The sequence below is a fragment of the Pyrgilauda ruficollis genome, unplaced genomic scaffold (assembly GCF_017590135.1).
Source record: "Pyrgilauda ruficollis isolate IOZ18807 unplaced genomic scaffold, ASM1759013v1 scaffold8, whole genome shotgun sequence".
Lineage (NCBI taxonomy): Eukaryota > Metazoa > Chordata > Aves > Passeriformes > Passeridae > Pyrgilauda > Pyrgilauda ruficollis.
The window spans coordinates 2,241,258-2,260,338 of record NW_024529932.1 but is presented as its reverse complement, the minus strand read 5'-3'; the positions used below and the strand labels follow the sequence as shown (position 1 = coordinate 2,260,338).

The 19,081-nt window shown below is 35.3% G+C and overlaps 1 protein-coding gene across 1 annotated transcript in view; it reads left to right on the top strand.

The window, feature by feature from the left end:
- B3GLCT (beta 3-glucosyltransferase) overlaps positions 1–16,480 on the top strand; it is a 45,738-nt gene extending 29,258 nt beyond the window's left edge. The window contains exons 8-15 of the mRNA XM_041487423.1: positions 474–537; positions 3,065–3,196; positions 4,197–4,266; positions 8,289–8,402; positions 9,715–9,814; positions 10,803–10,922; positions 11,450–11,594; positions 14,824–16,480. Coding sequence (XP_041343357.1) covers positions 474–537; positions 3,065–3,196; positions 4,197–4,266; positions 8,289–8,402; positions 9,715–9,814; positions 10,803–10,922; positions 11,450–11,594; positions 14,824–14,991 — 913 coding nt within the window. The 3' untranslated portion in view covers positions 14,992–16,480. The remainder of the gene's footprint in view (positions 1–473; positions 538–3,064; positions 3,197–4,196; positions 4,267–8,288; positions 8,403–9,714; positions 9,815–10,802; positions 10,923–11,449; positions 11,595–14,823) is intronic.
- Positions 16,481–19,081: the final 2,601 nt, after the last annotated feature.

The following is a 19,081-nucleotide window of genomic DNA, read 5'->3' as shown; positions in this document are numbered from 1 at the left end:
ATAGATTTCAGAAGCTGGATGTGTCTTACCATAGCAAGGATCGATGTCCTCATGAATTGAAAGTCCTTAAACACTATGCTTTGAAATACACAGAAAGAGAATCTTGTCTGTAGTTTGAGATGCTGATCAGTACTGAGCTTCAAAGGTGCTGCTGCTTTTAATCTGTTGAAAATTTTATGGGAGACTCTCTACCTTCTCCAGATGAGAACTTTCCGCTAGCGTAGGAAGAATTTATCAAAGTGTGTGTGTTGAAAATTAATGTTAACATCATGACACTGTCAGATTTTTTTAAAAAAAAGGATTTATATGATAAATATAAGTTTCTTCTTGAGGCAATAAATACAGAAATGTGATTTATTATTATTTTTCCCCTTATAACATGGTCAGTAGTACCAGCCACACTTTCCTGCATGCAATAGTGATTGGTTTTTTTTAATATGTTTGATTAAGTATCTTCATCTCTAATTGCATAGGCTTGCAAAGAAGTTGAAGAGCGAGCCACTCAAATCAGACTTCACAATAGATTTAAAGCATGAGGTAAGTAGTGGTGTGATGAAAGAAAAAATTGTCTCAAAGTTATATATTTGAATGGTGTTAAATCATAATGGAAATAAGAGATTATTCTTAAACATTGCTAAAAAGTTTGATTGCAATGGCATGTTAGATTTCTTTTCCTTCCTTTAGATATTGTAATACTTTAGAACTATATTTGAAGCATAGAAAAATGTATTAATAAGCTTGCATTCATATAAAAATGCATACATGGTTGTGTGCATTAAGATGTCTTCTAAGGATTACTCTGTAAGGAAGGAGAGAGACTTCCAATTCATCAACCATAAGCTGAGGTGAGTAGTAGCTCAATTCTAGCCAGCCTCACTTTCTGAATCAGACTCTCAGAACTAAATATGGTGGGGTTTGCATTAAATACTCGGAGGAATCTACCTTTGTGTGAAAAAGCAGTGCTGTGAATTGCAGCTTGGAAGTTTGGAAACACAAAAGTGTTTTGTCTCTGGTATGCAACACTTTCAAAAGGTTGGCAGAAGGTATTTCAGACAGTGAGTGGACTGACTGAAAGGAACATGAGAAGAAGGCTTTGAAAGAGTGTCTGTGCTACTTTTTTGGAGGCTTTTTTATTTTTTCTGCATTTAAAATGTTTATGCTGTCCAGTGTTTTGTACTGTCCACAAAGTGAACTTCTGAACTAGAGGTGGAAGAGGGAGATGAATCTGGAATAAGCTTCTGGACTGAAATAAAAATATGATTAAGATTAGGATTAGGATGTGAAGAAGAAGGGAAGAAGCACAGGATTAAGATTTAGGCCTGAAATTATGAGTGACACTGAAGTAGTTTTAATTATTTTAACACTCCTGAAAAGCATCTATAAATTGTTGTTCTGGTCCAGAAAAAAAAACCACCTTTACATAAAACTACAGCTGTTTTTTCAGATCAAATAATGGTCATAAACCTCCTCATTTACAACATAAATCGATGGTGTATTTGTAGAGTATAGATATGTAGCATATTTAAATAAATTTGGTTTTACGCAAAACCATTTTTTTATATAGTTTCCCCTCACTTTCTCAAAAGCAGTTGAATCCCTCTCAGCTTTCATTTTGCTGTAAGAAACAAGACAAGAAGCTGTCTTTTCTTCTTGTTAATTTTTCTCAATGCAAGACCTTGGGCTTCACAATGTCATTTTATTTTAACTTTATTTTTAAGGCAAAATTGTTCCTATATTCACGTATTCCAGTCTACCTCAGCACTAAAAAAACATATTGTCATCAAAACAAAAAACATATTGTCATAAAAAAAGATCATTAAGAGCCAGCCCTTTATGTGCTACAGATTGCTTAGTAAAAAACAGTTGGTCACACAACCAACAAAATTACTTCCATCCGCTTATTATTCTGTTAGCAGGTCCTTCCATATGTTTTATTTCAAATTTATTGCCATTGATAACCTACTTCAGCCCTGTAGTTATTCTTTCTGCACAATTTCATGTCTCCCTAGAGACAGTTTCATTCCCTCTCATTTATTTAATAAATCACCATCTTCTCTGTCTTAAATCATTTTTTCGTCTACGCTCTTCTTGTGTGTATCAAGATTGACAACAAATCAAAGAATATAATCTGTTGTGTTTTATGGTTGTGTATAATGCTTAAGTTTATAAGAAATATTTTAGTTTGAGGGACTCCTAATAACATATGCCTCTAGTCTTTGGTATTTTATTCTGCTTTGCATCCTTTTTATTGTTTCTTTTTTGTTTGTGTTTATTACTTTCCAAGTCCCTATTCCTTATATCCATAACACTTATATCACTTTGGTATCTTGCAGAGGTGGTAAAGTGTTTTTGTCATGCTGCTGCTCATTTGTAGGTTGTTGCTTAGACTTTTTGTAACTGTACAATATATGGCATATTCCCTGATGCCTGTTTGAAGCTGGAATTGAATAACGGAATTTTTTGTACATCTAACGTTAGGTCTGAACTAGCACTAAGACTATTTTTGTCTTTTTGTTGTAAATCTGTTTCCATTGTTTTAGTAGCCTTGTGTCATCCTGTGCTACAACCCAAAATGGCAATCTAACCTCACTTCTGAATTAAAATAGCTTCATACCATTCTAAGGCTTTCTCTTGAAATTGCGTTTTTCAGTGGGAAATGTTAGCACATTGTGAATTTTCGTAAATAATTAATGATAAGCTACAATTGTCAAATACTCTTTGTTGTCTAGGAGCATTGCTTCTTTGTTGGTTCATGTGATAGATATTAATTCTGAATAGCTGAATTCTGTACTAATGCAGGGTCAATTGGTTAAAGGACCCAGGAGCAAAAGTACTGTTCTCTATCCTTCCACTTGGAGGGAGTGACAGGAAGAGCCAGCAACCAATACCTGGCTCTGAGCATGCTGCCACCAGCAGAATATGGAGGAATTAGTTAATCAGCTCAGGAACAAATCTGCTACACCATCCCATATCTTTCACTTTTCTTGTTAATATGATTTCTTTGTATGCTCTGAAAATTTTTATTTCGTTTAATTACTGATGTAGATGTTTCCAATTTTGATAGATTGCACTGTACATTTGGCAGAAGGGGGAAGGACCACATCTTACTCCAGTGCCTGAGTTCTGCACAGATGATGTGAATTCATATAAGGTTGATCACTGTGCCACAACTTTCAGTAATTTTCTGCCACTTTGTGTAAGTACAATATTTTAAATACCGTTTGGTTTGTAAAAGTAATACTCTTACTAAAATATATAATACTTGAGTTCAAAAATCTCAAAACTTGAGAAAATATTTTTAAGTAAGCTAAAAAAAACCCCAACAAAACAGTTTGTTCTGACATTTATCTAGGATGTATTTTGGATATGCTTTCAGGCTTCTGTGGCACAGAATATTTCCTGGCAACTAATATTGTGTGTACTTTAATGAGTCTTTCTACCACAATGTTTGGTTGGCGCACGATCTATAAATTATTTATCCTTGCACTCCTTGCACAGTGAGATACTGAGGTATAGATGATCTTTTTTTGTTTTTTCCCCACAGATGGGAATCTAAAACTTGTTGAGGCTAAAGATAAAATGTAATATAGTATTTGGTGCCTTAAAGTACAACCCATCTCTTTCACCTCTAGGAGAATACATTTATTATATTATGAGTTAAGTGTAGCTAGTGGCCAAAAAGTGTTCCATGCTTCAAGGAGAGCAAAATTTGAGGTGCCAGAAAGGATAACAAATCAAAGTGGTCAAATGGTTTATTACAGTTGAGGAAATTCAAAGATTTCTAGTGTGCATCATTTAAGCTGGTTTTTCCAAATGTGATAAAAGTTGTGTTCTCATAGTGACCGATTTCAAAGAAATTAAGAAATCATTCTTTTTCAGATTAATCATTCTTAGTTCAACAAGTTTTTCTACTCATGGTCTTTTCCTACTGATAGGTGTTTTAGTTCTTGCTAGAGTACTACATCAATGGAAAAAAAAATTCCAAGAATGTTATTTAAGCAATTTTAAACAATCAATGCCTTTTTCAAGAGATAAAAATTTACTTCCTGGTGTATCATGAGAACACTATTCTGCTTGACAAGGTATACAATGAAAAACTATTTCCTGTTTTATTATATGTATGGACATACATGTCCTATAAAATACTACAGGCACAGCCTGCACTTAAAAGATTAATTTTTGTTTTGTTCATATAGGGAGAGCCAGTGAATAAGGAAGATGTTTTTGTTGCTGTAAAAACATGTCGAAAATTTCATGGTGACAGAAGTAAGTTGTTGGCTGGTCAAGGTAGTAGTTTGATGCAATGTAGTTCATAAAATGAATATTTAAAAAGCAAACTGATAATTCTGTCTCTGTAGCTCTTGGGACTAAACGTTTGCAAAATTGACTCGGAAACTTAAAGTTTTGGAATTATAAACAGCTTATCCTTCATGTGGAATCTTTTTGCTGTTCAGAGTCCTCAGGAGTGCTGTTAAACATTTAAGATTAAAAATGTTTTCATCATTAGTCACTGTTGCCAAAAAACTTGGAATTGAATATCTAAATTAAAATATGCATAGGATTAGCTCATATTGTTGTAAATTGGAACTGTTACAATATGAATTAATACAGCAGCTATTAATATCCTTCAGTGAGCTCCCCCTAGATAATTGCTTCACTTCTTTTCTTTGTGCCAGCAGTGACAACATATCCTTCAGTGAGCTCCCCCTAGATAATTGCTTCACTTCTTTGTGTCAGCAGTGACAATTGTGCAGCTCTTTGGTGGCTGACTTAGAAATTTGAGCAAGCTGAAAGGTTCCTCATCTCCTCCTTCCTTTTGTCCTGCCCTCCTCGCCAGTAAAAGATTGAGCAGCTTATGCTGTCATGTTGCCTCTAGCTGTTCCACGTGCACATGTATTTTATAATGCTTAAAATGGGAAAATCCGTCCCTTCTAGAAATCCAGAACTTGGTCCAACCGCTGGCCCAAATCAAGAATGTGTGAAACACTATAGCATGTTTCATCTGGAAGTTCATCTAGAAATTGTAGAGTTACACAAGCAGTGACGGTCACCATGCTAAAAACAACAAACAAAAAAACCTCTGCAAAATAGTGCAGCCCAGTAAGATACACACAGTGAGCAGTAACTTCCTCCTCAGAGGCACAGAAAATAGACACAGAGAGACTCTCAGCTCCTGCTAACACATAGTAATGCTCAGCTAAGTTGAGGGAGATCAAGTCTCAATAAAGCTTGGAAGGAAAAATTCCAAATCCAGCTATTGAACATAAGACATTCCACCTACTTGGTGCCACCTACCAGTCTGTTCTAGTTTGCTTTTAGACATTTTGTTAATAAGAAAGAGATTTGTTTCCAGGAATTTGCTTGAATTTTGTGTGCTCTTTAATACTCCAGGTGCATAATAGTCTCTCCATTAGGCTTAGTTTGTTTATAAGCATAATTTAAAGGGATTATAATTGGCAAAAAATTGAAAATCAAGTAATTGGTTAGTAGTTGTACCAAATTTTGAGAGGTTTTTGCCATACCCGTTGTCAGAGGACAGGATGAAAGTAAAAGCTCTTTTCTTAACTAAGTCTAGTTGAAAACAGGTAGGATTTTTTCATAATAAGATTTATGGAATTATTTTCTTAATGCTACTGCACCTGATGAAAGCACATTTGTAGTGTTTTAGTCATGTAATTGTTAGGTTATCTTTAAAGTAGCTTTTGACAAAACAAAATTGACTGTCCTGTAATTGGAGTTCACTGAAGAGTTCTCCTTCCTGGATCCATGTTAATTTTTTAACATCAAAATTTAAAAAAAGAAGAAAAAGGAAAAAAAAACAAACAACCTAGAAAGTCAGAGAGAAACATAAGGCCTCAAAAAGGTAGCATAAACATCCTTCAAGAAACACCTGTTGAAGACTGAGGAAAATTCTTGAACTTTCCTCACAGCTTCCAGTGTTATGCAATAGAGGATAATCTTACTGCAGATTTTGAAAGATTAATGGATGCCAGCTTCAGAGAGCTCTTTTTACCTGGTAAGTCATTCTTTATTGTATGCCAAAAACTACATTAATGCAGCACTAAGGCTTGGAAATTGATGTGCTTTTAAAAGCAGCTAAATTTTACCTCAGAATTTACTTCAGATACAGCTCTCCTTCTTACACATATCATCTGTAGTTATAAAAGAAATTTTCAAGACTGCAGACATGCATCAGGGTTCTAGAAATAGCAGAAATGAAATGTCATTAAGAGCTTAGAGCTGATCTTTAAATACATCTAGTGGTATTCAAACTTTGGTGTGATCACAAGTATTAATACATATTGATAGATATTTGCATTGTCATCTAGTCCAAAATTTCAAGTAGTCTTCTTTGGAAGATACCATTTGCCAGAAATTGCAAAGTATTGTGGGATTCAGTTTACAGTTGACATTAGTCTGCATGGTGACACTTCCATCAAGACAAACAAGGGAAAGACTTCAGCCAACAGCCCTCTTGCCAGAGCTCTTAACTGAGACCCAAGTCCTTGCTTCAGTAAGCTTTTCTTCATTTATAGAAAGAAAGGGGGGCTCCACTGAAGGAATTGAGAGGCTCAGTCTCTAATTGCAAATGGTTAGAGGACCCTGCTGAGTGTGTTAGAGGACCCTGCTGAGTTTCAGGTCCTTGTTTGGAGAAGGATAAAACAACCTTCACAGGTGCAGCTCTTCTGCCAGGGGAAGTTTGGATGCTCTTGTATATCTGTGATTCTTCTGTTCTGAAGCCTTGTTGTCTGAAACCTTTCTGGTTTTGTTCTGCTGAGAAACATTTTTAAGTAAAACATTTCAACAAAATAAGAAAATAATTTCCTGCCTATACATTTTTTTGTACATAATTCCTTTTTGGATTTTTTATGAAAAAATGAGAATGCTTTTAAGAACTTTTAAAAGTAGTATGGACCATTGTAATATGCTACAAAAGTCGTTTTTTTCTTTTCAAAATATTAAAGCCTTTCCATTAGTACATTGAGTTCTTATTACCGTGTCTTAACACCAAAATGAACGGAAAGGTAACTGTTACCAAACTGACTGTTGATCAATCAAGGGTAGTAAATCCTGTGTGTTCAGAGTAGAGGGAAGTGAGCAACTAGGTAGGCAACAAATATCAAATTAGGTGATGGATGATTCTAGCAAGGGGTTAAAGTGAGCTGTTCACAAGCATCAGGGTTGTATAGCAGCAAAGGGAAGTTATGTAAATGTTTCCTCCATTTGAAGCACTACCTGTTACTGGTGAGACCTCCTGGATGGTGTTGAGAGCATAAAGCAGAGAAGCAGTAACAGCAGAATGCAGAGTACCTGCTCACCTCAGGCCTGACCTCCTCATTTTTAAGCTGGAAGAGACATCATCATTTCAGTCTGATGGTTTTCTTCTGAACACCCTGCAGATGGTTGGATTGTTTTTGTGTTACTCATAATTTATTCACTTCTTGATGTAATGTAAACACTCATGGCATCATTATTAGAATTTTGTGTGATCAATTTTAAATGCTGTGTGAAATGGCAAACTAGAAAAAGGTGTTTTTTTTCAGAGAAGCATTAAGCAATCCTGCTTTGAACAGAATCTCCATGGGATCAAAATTGATTGTATGATATTTATAAACTATACTATACAAATATTCTTATTCGTAAATGAAACATAAATATTTATGTTTCTAACAGGAATGGTTATAAAATATCCTGTGAGTGTCTCCAGAGACAGGTGCTTTGGAGCATTAATGTAATGTTGCTGTCAGATAGGATGTGTGTAATACCAGTAAAGTATTTCAAAAGGTACATTTGGCCTGTTTCTGATTCAGAATATGTTTCAGACTGTACCGTTGGATTGAAATGTGCCATTTCAATACTGGAAGAAGAACTAATCTCTGATAGTGTTCATGCTGATGTGTGCTATGAATTGTAGAATAGCAAGTGTAAAAGTAGAATTCCATGCTTTGGTTATGCTTATTTGGAAAAATGTAAATATCACATTTTTCAATTATTATTATGAATAATAGTATAATGAAAATATAGTCATATTTTAATAGAATATTTTTTCATCATTTAAGTAAAACTGTCCTGGCTGGTTTTCATAAAATTGTAAAATTTTTTCTTTCTAAATATTATAGGAAAGAAAACAGAATGGACATTTAGAATCATGATGCTGTATTTGAAGCAGCATTTTTATTACCATGAGAACAAATGTGGCTAACAAAACATGGTTTACATGAATATTTGGATCAAGTATCTATTTTAATCAAGTCCCTTGTGTTTGAATGGCAATCATTGTCTTGCAGTACCAGTTGTAAAGCAGACCTGGGAAAGAGAAGCTGCCCTTATTGAGTACTACAGTGATTATGCAGACATCTCCATTCCTACTACTGACCTAGGCATACCTAACACTGACAGAGGTAAGCTTTTGTCTGCACAAATGACTGAAGAAGTGAAGTTTTATGGATGATATGTGTCTTTCATGTCAAGCTTGTCATGTAGAAATTCCGGTTTTCTCTAGCACATATGTGCTGCCTAAACTAAAAGAATGCTCTTCACACAGGAAATGGATGGAGAGTACATTCAGAGTCCCCCTGTGTAGATAACATGTTCTTTTAAGCAGAAACCTAAATACTGAGATTATGAAAGCATGGTATACTGATATACTCCAAGAGAAAAAAAATTGTTTTATTACTTGGGGTAAGAGTAATAACTCTACAGTTATTTATGATTTTCAGTAGGATCATTAACAGTGAAGAAGACATAAATTTATTTCAAAAGACCTCAGGCAGTGCCAAGTGGTTACTAAGCATAAACTGCTTGCCATATGGCATTCAGATATTATATCCATGTGCCTTGCCGGTCTTGATTTAAGCACAAAAACTGAATGTAAGGATTGAAACTTCTCTCTATAGCAAATAACAGGCATTTATATAAAAAAAGGCTATGGATATGCCCAGTAGTTCTAATCATGCCAGGAAGCTTCCAATTTTTTTTTATAGAATATAATATAGAAATCTTGAGTTTCATTTTGGAAGTGTTCAGATATCAGTCTGCATTAAATTCACAGTCTCACAAAATCACCAGACTTCCTTCATGTCTTTAGCATAGAATTACTGCATTTTCTCAAAGAATATTTTAACTGAAAGTGGCTTCAAATTTAATACTGTTATTTTTAGTGATTGTTTACTAAATGTAATATTGATAGCAATAATTACTTTAGACAATCAACTGTGATGAATAAAGACTGGCTGAAATGAGGTTTGCCCAAGATCTAAGAAAGACTCAATAGAGGTCTGAAACAATAGAGGTCTTGTTTCTCCAGTCTGCTTATTCTGAACAAGGGTGTTTCACTTCTGCACTCCTAGCAAAGGGTGTCTTATCTCCTGAACTTCCTTATAATCTTGTGATAAATGTTCAGACGTTTCCTTGGAGGCAGAGATCTGGACCTGAGTTGCCAGTGAGGAGTACAGTAGATTAAAATAGATTTAAATATATCTATAAAAGCAATGGATCTGCCTGATGCGTCTTGAAATGCTATGACAGTGTCTTGGAGCATTTTGCAGAACATTTGTTTCTATCATAGTCTCCTCATTTTTACAGCTCTTTAAATTGAGTAGCAGTTAGTCCAGTATTGTTCAACCGCTTGACAGGTAGCTGGAATAAAGCTTGTTTTTAGTTTAATTCCTGTTTCAGTTAAGTATATATTCTGTTAATTTATGTTCTTTTTAGGTCACTGTGGGAAAACTTTTGCCATTTTGGAAAGGTTTTTGAATCATACTTCTCCCAGAACCCCTTGGTTAGTTGTAGTGGATGATGACACACTGATAAGGTATATATTGCATTACTTCAGGATGCAACAAACAATTACTGTTTATGTCAATAAGAGGTTTAGCAATATTCACATATCCTTCTTTATTTAAGAGATACAGCTATTTTATTAGTCATGTTGCTTTGTATTACTTGAAGAAAAGAAATTGTCATTTCCCATCAGTATTCTTTTGCCAGATACTAAAAACAATGTTATAACCTGGTTAAAACTGTGCATATCAGTGCTATTGTGTAATCTTATAGTCTGAATACACCACATTTTGTGATTCCTCAGAGTAGGTATGTTTGAGCTGATAGCGTTTAGTCGTTTGCTGATAACCTTTCTAAGATGTGTTCCTCAGACAAATGTGTCAGAAGAAAGGTTCCATAAGCTCAGGGCAGTTGTCCAAGCTGCCCAGAATGGTGTTTTGGAATTTGCATTTTTCAGAAAATTAGATCCCATTCTCGTAAAATCTGACACTGCAATATAAGCAAAAAAAGGCACAGTGAGCAATGCACAGGATCACCTGGTCAGGAACAGTGGTTCAAGACTTTACATTAAATCATGTGACAGAAGAAGAAATAGTGAGAGGATGTAACTGTGGATAATGCAACATTCATAAAATGAAATCTACCTTTACCTTAGTTTTCAATTTGTAAATGTTCATAGATAATTTGAAAAGATATTATCATTGCTTGGAAAGTGTAATTTTTTAATGTTTTCTCTGAGATGAGATGCAGTTTTACTGACAAACTGCCTACTTGAAAGAATACTTCAAACTAATTTGTTCATCATTTGACCAAATTGCACAGTCATTTCTCATAGTAAATTATCCATCATAAATTTCTGTTTAGCACTTTGCATCTCTGGGGGAGTTTTTTTGGGGTAGAATTTCCAAATTTCTCCTGTCGTCTTTATGCTATTTAATAGAATGCTGTTGAGGCTAGTAATGTCTGTTCCAAAAAGAATGTTTACAAGATTTTTTCTTAAATGGCTTTTCATATTATAGTATATTCAGACTCCGAAAATTGCTCAGCTGCTATGACCCAAATGAACCAATATTCCTTGGAGAGCGTTACGGCTACGGCTTGGGAACAGGAGGATACAGTTATATCACTGGTGGAGGAGGGTAATTTATTTAAGTTCCTACTGAGATCTACATTACGTCCTGTTTTGAGTGCAAATGTTTTAAATTACGACACAAATCAGTTTCAACAGAAACAGTGATGTTTTCCCCAAATGTGTGCAATTTACCTCACACCTTCTGTGTAGTGACACATGCTGGTCTCAAGTCCCCAACTCTTCTCGCTTACATTTGGGTAAGATTCAGAAGAACATCCCTTTTGAGTCCAGGCCAAATTTAGGAGGAACTATCAGCTGTAGTAAAAATGGTGGGTGGCTGACTTATTGTTGGAATAACAACAATGGGTATAATTGGTGTAATTAGTTTTCAGTATAAAAAGTAATTATCTTTCAGAAAATGCTTCTTGCACTATTTGTCAATTTTGACTACTTAAATTTTGAATTTCAAATGTGTTGTATCAGAGGGCTACATTCAGTCTTGCAGTTTTAAATAATTTACCAATATTTATTAGTTACAGATATTTAGTGTCTTTAGAAGTTTTTATACATTTTATGTGCTTTTTTCTTATTCAGGATGGTTTTCAGCAGAACAGCTGTTCAGAAACTACTTGCTAGCAAGTGCCGGTGTTACAGCATGGATGCACCCGATGATATGGTCCTTGGGATGTGTTTCAGTGGCTTAGGAATCCCTATAACACACAGTCCGCTCTTTCATCAGGTCTGAGTGTGATTTTTGAGTATTAAAAATGTATTTCACTTTTTAAGTGTACACATAAAACAGTCATAAATATTCAAATTCCATCAATATTCCATCCAGTCACAAATATTCAAATTCCACACTAACCGGGATGCTGCTGCTGCTTTACCTTGATTCTCGGCAGAACAAAATTGATCAAATAAGGACATTCTCATAACATGGATTACCACAATGCTTTGCTAGCTTATGTGATATTTTAGCTAACCTATAACTACATTTTATTAGAAATGCAGTCAGAGGTGAGGATTTTGAAAAAGAAATAGCATTAGGAGCCATGTGCATTGAACAGCTGTCTTATGTCCTTCATGGGAAGAAACCTACAACAAAATACTTTTTTCTTCAGGTAATGGAAAACTGAGTGTAAAATTTTTCAATAAATCCACCTGCTCTACTTACCTGATTTTTTCTATTGATTCAGTATTTACTATTCTGAAATACCTCATTAGTGGAGATATAAAATATGAAGTTATTGCTGTTTTGGTGGGTTCTGAAGAATGGGATAAGTACGATACATTGCTCTATGCTAGCACATGGGAAAGAAAACTTACAAAGCATAATTTTCATGTGAGTTTGGGAGAAGAGGGCTGGAGTAGATTTGAATCTTGTTTCTGTCTTCCACAGTATTTAACTGTAGTGTCACAGTGGAAAGCATGATGCATTGAGGCCTATGGAGATTTTCTTCCTTGTAAACCAAGTAAAACCCAATGCTTCCATGGTATGAACAGGAAGCACTAGAGATTTTTTTTTCCCCAAACAGTGCACAACTTTTTTAAAAGTCAACATTTAAATCAGTGTAACATTTGATGTTTTTCAGTTGTCAATCTAGTTGAAAAACTGGGAAGACCTGCATATCTGAGTATGAGCTGAGAATAAGATAATAAGCTACTTGAGAATTAGTAAATTACCCTGTAGTTCAAAGCAGCTGTCAGTGGAGGGGGGAGTTTCTTATTTAAATTATCAGCTTTTCCTATGTTAAGATTCCCTTTCTGATTACATTTACTATTTAGAGAAATGGGAAGACTGAGAACATATTATTCAATATTTTAATTCCTTTTCCATATAAAAAAAATAGTATCTGTTTACTCTCCTGTTTTATCATTGCTTACTCCTTTCAATATAAAAAGAAAACAAGTCATGCATATTATAAAATCAACAGTTACTGAATAATTTTGCTTGCACATGTGTTAAAAAAACTCAAAACAACAAACCAGCCTAATTAAAGGAGTGTCAGAACAGAACTCATCCTGCAAAATCGTAAGAATGATTCTTCTTAAAAAAAAGCACCTCCTTGTAATCCTTAATAGTGTGCATTTGATACTGAATCCCTTTGAAAGTGAAATCCTAGCAGTTTGATTTTCCACATAGAAAATTGCACTTGACTTCTAATTCATCTTTACTGTTGCTTGTAACAAATTCTAATTGAGCATCCCTTGAACAAAAACTAACCCATGAGGGAAAACCACTGAATAAAAATTGAATGTTCTTAATCTGCTAAATCCACTGTTGTGCAAAGAATATTTTAAAAATGAGAAAACCAATTTTGGTTTTCTGTCAACCAGAAAAGAACTTTTTAAGGACTTGACTGAAATATTATGGTGTGTGATGTTCCTTGAAGTATGTGAATCTAAAATTGCACTGAGACATAGCTTAGGAAACAGAAACAAAGATACCTTCATTGTTGGAGTGTCTGTGATGTGTTTGCTCACTCTCACTGGTTTCCTGCTGCCTGCTTGCTGAACTAGATATAAATTCTGTAGACTGTTCCAGAGGTTTTTGACATGATCAGATTCTTAAAGAGAACAGGAACCTTCCCATGTTGATTTTCAGCCAGAATTGTGGTCTTAAATATAAAATCTCGGCTAAAGCAATATATTTGGCTTCTCTAGAGCACCAAATACAAATTTTAGCAAAAAGAAAAACAAACAAACAAACAAACAAACAAAAAACCAGTTACTAGAGTAGGTATCATTATTTTAGAATTATCAAAATGCCAGAATTTTGTCTCTAGTTTAATAAAAAGCGGATTCATTTCCAAACAGCAAAAATCTTTGGTCTCAGGTATGTAAAAACTGTCTCTTATCCAAAATAAATTCTTCAAGTTCTTGAAACCTAAATGTTCTTCAAAATGTCTTTCAAAAATCGTGAGGGATACAGATTCCCTCTTGCTTTCTCCAGTGGAATTTGTAAAAATAAGCACTCTGTGTTTTAAATATCAGATAAAAAAAACCCAAAACACTAACAACACATACTCAGATTTCATAATGTCAAATTCTGTTGCCTGATTTTATGACTGTAATGTATACAGAACTGCATGAGGAATTCATAAATACCACCAGAAGTAGGTGAAGCATGCAGTATTGAATCACTTACCAGCTTAGGCATCAAATCAATTATTTGTTACCCAAATAATTCCATTTTCTTCTTGGGTTTTTTTGTTTTTTTTTTAATATATGTAAAACACAAACATTTTTGTCTTCCATGCATTTTTCTTACAAAAACTCTAATGGCAAAATGTAGTTGTTTTACCAGGGACCACTATAGGTGGGAATTTTTTTATGTAATGATGCACTTAGTGTCATTGAACTGCCAGAGAAAAGGAAATACACGTGGAGCATTAGGACAGCAGCTGCATTTTGTAGCTGTGTTGTAATTCTGTCTGGTTTGATATAGCCTGATAAAGAATAACAACACAGTTTCCTGGCACCACAATGTATCCTACATTTGGGACCTTCACCTATCATAAACTCTATATATTTTGGCTGCTTATGGCCTTATTAGAATCCTACAATCACAGTGGCAGTGCTGACAACTCTCATTAGAGGAGGAAGAGAATATAGTTTAAAATAATTCTGTCATTATTGAGCCAAAACTGCATATTTAAAAAGATTTCATACCAGCTACACTGTTTATCACTTGACTTCTGAGATGGTGGCTATTTCATCCTGAGAAATAGGGCATATTTAGTATCAGTGTACTTCATTCCTAGCATGATGGCTGCAGTGTGAGTTGAAGATTTCATCTAATGCTTTGTCAATTGATTTAACAGAATGATAAAAACCCCTTTGTTACCATCTTGCATATTTTGTCAGTGCCACATGGTTGTGTCACAGGGGCCATTGAGCAGAGATATCTTTTTAAAATTATTACTGATCATTAATACTGGTGCTTTTGCTTTGTTCTTCCATCTTAGGCAAGGCCAATGGACTACCCAAAAGACTACCTTTCTCACCAAATTCCAGTATCATTTCACAAGCATTGGAATATTGATCCAGTGAAGGTGTATTTCACATGGCTGGCACCAAACACAGAGGAGTCACATAATGGAAAAAAAGTTGGATATAACAGAGAGGATTTATGAGCACTAGAAGAATGCAAGTGTTAATTACTATTCTACAGCTGAGAGACAGTCACTACTGTGATTTTTGTTTTGCTTTCACGTTGTTCGTATGTTCATGACATAAGAAGACAGTGTTTTGTTCCTGTTGGTTGCATCCCTTCAGAACAATGGAAGAAGGCACTTAAATGACTTTTGTGATCTTTTCCTCCACTTACTTTCTTTTTAGAATGATTTTGGGCTCTGTATACCAATGAACTTGACTCACATTTAAGAGTCTTGTACAACTTTACCTGTGTTCTGCTTTGGACTTGGTTCAGACAGCATCAATTTACATTCCCTTCCTTTGCCTTCTCAAAAGCTGAATTTATGTATTTGGGAGCCTAATACTGAATAAGAGTTGAATATCTATTAAACATCATCTCTCGATGACTTACAGAAAACAGTTCTCTAAAAGGTTCTGGAACAGTTTCTTGATAAATCATAGAGGACACTTGACTTTTTTTTCTGCGACCAGGAGCTAGATTGTGTGAAGGCTGTGCTCCTTTATGCTCATTTCAGATAGAAGTACTGTTGTTTGCTGGAGTAGCTGGACCAGCCATGAAACCACTGTTGTACCTTTTAAGTTTATTGGCATTTGTGTGGAATGTCGTGTACAGAATGGAAAAAAAGGTTAAGGACAGGGATCTCTTAGGTGGCCACGGGAGGTCACTGTGGCTCCTTTAGAAACCGAAGTCACCGTGCATCAATTTGGCAAACATAAAAGTGACTCTTAAAGATTTTTGCAGAACTAACATTTCAGTATTTCTGATGCGTGCATTTCAATAGCATATGAATGCCAGCTTTAAAAATTTTGTAGTATCCCTAATTTATATCATCAAGACAAGTAATTTTATGCATACAACATGTAAAATGTGATTCATATTTAAAACGTCCTTGAATTTTTTTTTAGTAATTCAGTTTTGTAAAAATGTTTGTACAAAAACTGGCTTTAGTATGTTCTAAACTAATTTTTATATTGTAAAACCGCTTCTTTTAAAATGACAGTATATGGCACTTGTATGATGTTATTTAACTTGGCTTGCTATATTGTAACCAAATACAGGGTCTTAAAGCCATACTGCTGTAGCAATTCGTGTTTGGGTTTCTTTTAGTAAGTTAAAAATTTATTCCACTCCAAAGAAAAGCAATACTTGCTCTAGAGTCGAAGTAGGGGAGCCACTGATTCCTGTCTCGGTAATCACCGAACTTGTATAAACATTTGTTTGTGAATGTAGCTTGTGGGTTTCTAAGCACTTAATAGCAAGCACATATTCATAATAGATTCAAGTTCTGATTAAGAAAGAGCAATCCATGTTATGTCTTTTTTTCTTCCCACTACCAGTGCCTTAAACAGTAGACATTTTACTGATACCAGGACTGTGTTCTCTGATACCATTGGTGAATTGTTAATTATGTTTACTGTTTAGAACTGTGAAAGCCGAAAGCTGAATAAAAACATTCTTTAACCTTTTGTGCCTTCTTCTTCTTTGCAAACCAAGTACAGGATTCTTTAAGCACCAGTGAAATGAATTCATCACCTTAATTGTAATTACTCTCAGTTTTATTAAAAGGCAGTGTAATCTTTGGGGTTTTTTCATGTTCTGTCCCAACCTCCACATTAGGTCAGTTTTCAGCCTCTAGTTTTGTGCAAATGGAAAATGCTGTTTCAATGAACACCTTGTGACTGGGAGCCTTGATGCTATCACAAAACATATTTCACTATCAAATTCTTCAAAGGTCTTGCAACTCAGTCCAGTCAGGTCCAGCTTCCAACTGGTGATATTTAATCTCTCCTTGGGCCCTGTGGAGGCTGACTAGATCAACAAAAGATTATTAGATTTGAGTCCAGGCTGTGTTGTACTTGTAGACTGCTTATTTAGATGTCATTGGGAAGTCACTGACTTGTTGATTGATTGCTTACTTGACTTTTATTTCTGGTTTGACAAATGTAATAGTCGCTGTCCTGAAGTCCATCTTTTCCCTTGCTGTTAGCTCTGGATTTTACTGCAAGGTTTCTGGAGGTATTTGTAAGCATCATACTTCTGATTTTAGTCTCCATAGTTTTGAAGGCAACAAAGCCATGATTTGCTCAACTATTCTGCCCCCAAAACTCCGACTTTTGAGACACTGCAGCAGCATGGCACAAATCACCTTTTAGTCCACCACCTAAATAAGATTTTTTTCAAGCAAAGGATCACAAAGAGTTTATATAAACAATACATGAAGCCTTCTATGTGAACTTGAGTTTTAGAAGACTCAGGATGACTGTTACTAGCTGAAACCTAAGGACAAAACTGTTAATAAGCCTGAACAGTACTTATGTTTCTAATGAAAATCAAGTGGATTATAAATGGTGTAATGTTAAAGAATATTAATAGAAGAGACATTCACAGCTCACTTGGTAATAGGCAGATTAAAACAGGTCTGCAGAGTTGATTGACTGCTTGCAGTTGCCTTTTCTAAGACATTGCAAGGTTGTGGCATGAAAAAGAAACTCTGGGAATGATCACTGGCTATTTTTTTTTAATATTTATAGCATGAATCTTTCCTGTGTATTAAGATCTTTCTTTCACAAAATTATTTTGATAATTTGGTTGCTTCATCTGCCAGGAGCCAAAAACCCCCTTGTGCCTTCAATAGAGTAGATATGTAAATGAAGCCTGATGAAGTATTTGAGGCCCACATTTGATCATGAGCAAGAAGGAAGGCTGTGACTCTATTCTGATTTCCCTACATCTGCAGATGGCCCAGTGATGGAGAGACCTGAAAGGATCTGACCTTTGTCTCTTCCTCTGCAATTTGGAAAATGGGCAGGAGTCTTGAGGCACCATGCAAGCTGGGTAACTTTCTTTTTGTGCAGCAACACTTTGCCCTGACACCAGCTCTGATGACTGCTGACTGGAGGGAGGAGTCCGAATTACCTTTTTTTTCAATTCTTTAATTTCTCGTGGATTTTATTATCATGGCTGGAACTAGAATGTCTCAGCCAGAGGCCTGAGACACCGTTCAATGAGATTCCTGGAAGGTGAGATCAACACTGCGTAAGACTGCCATAATTACTTACTGTGAGCACCTCCCTGGAGAAGTAGTAAAGAGATTTGCTTTTTGCAGCACTGTAAAACTCTGAATGCTTTTGTGCATTGGACACCATGATAATAAATATATTTGAGTTTGCATCAATGCAATTGTTTCTTCTTGTTGTTGATATGAAACTAAAGGAAAAATTTAGAATTCTGAGCAAAATGCTCCCTGAGGGTGTCACCTCATCACACCTTGGCTGAGGAATCTAAGGGCACTTGACTCTGCTCCATTAGTGCTGCCTGATGTGGCTCTGGCTCTGAGGTTCCAGCTCACAGCAGCATGGTGGCTTCACCCTCTGTATACTCCTGTACACACATCTCTTGTGTCAAATTCACCTCCCCAGTCACACTGAGGGTTTTTTCTTTAATTAATTGTTTCATTCAGCAAAGAAATAGATTTAATATTGATTTGTAGGCAACAAATTTATCTGTTTCAGTTTGTGACACACAGTGTGTACATATAAAGAACAACTTTTATAATACACAGTCTCATAGTGGTATCCATTGTGTAACTACTTCATTTAAATTCTGTCCTGAGAAGAAAAGTCCTCATGCTTTTCAGATCTCAGCCTGTTATTTACAGGAAGAGACCTATGGGACTAGAGGAAGTAGAGAAAGGTGAACAATGTGTTTTTATCTACTTGCTTTTGCAGATTCCCTTTATTTATTTATTTGTGCCCTTGTCAGCCAGGGAGCAGAAGTACCTCCACTGAAATCAGTTAATGAAATTTCTTCTGCTAGGGCCTGCATTTGCATGGCAGGAATGAAACAGCTTTGGTGGAGTGTGTGTGCACTGGCTAGTTCTGAACACAAGGGGAAAAGACACAGTAGAAATAATTTATTTAAAGATGAAAAGGTAAGTAGGCATTATGCAAATGCATACGGAGGCCTAAAGGACTCATTGTCAAAGAAAGGAAGAACTGGTTTGGAAAACAGGCTATGGAGAGGAGTGATAGGAAATTACATCCATGGAGTTTAATGAAACATTCTTT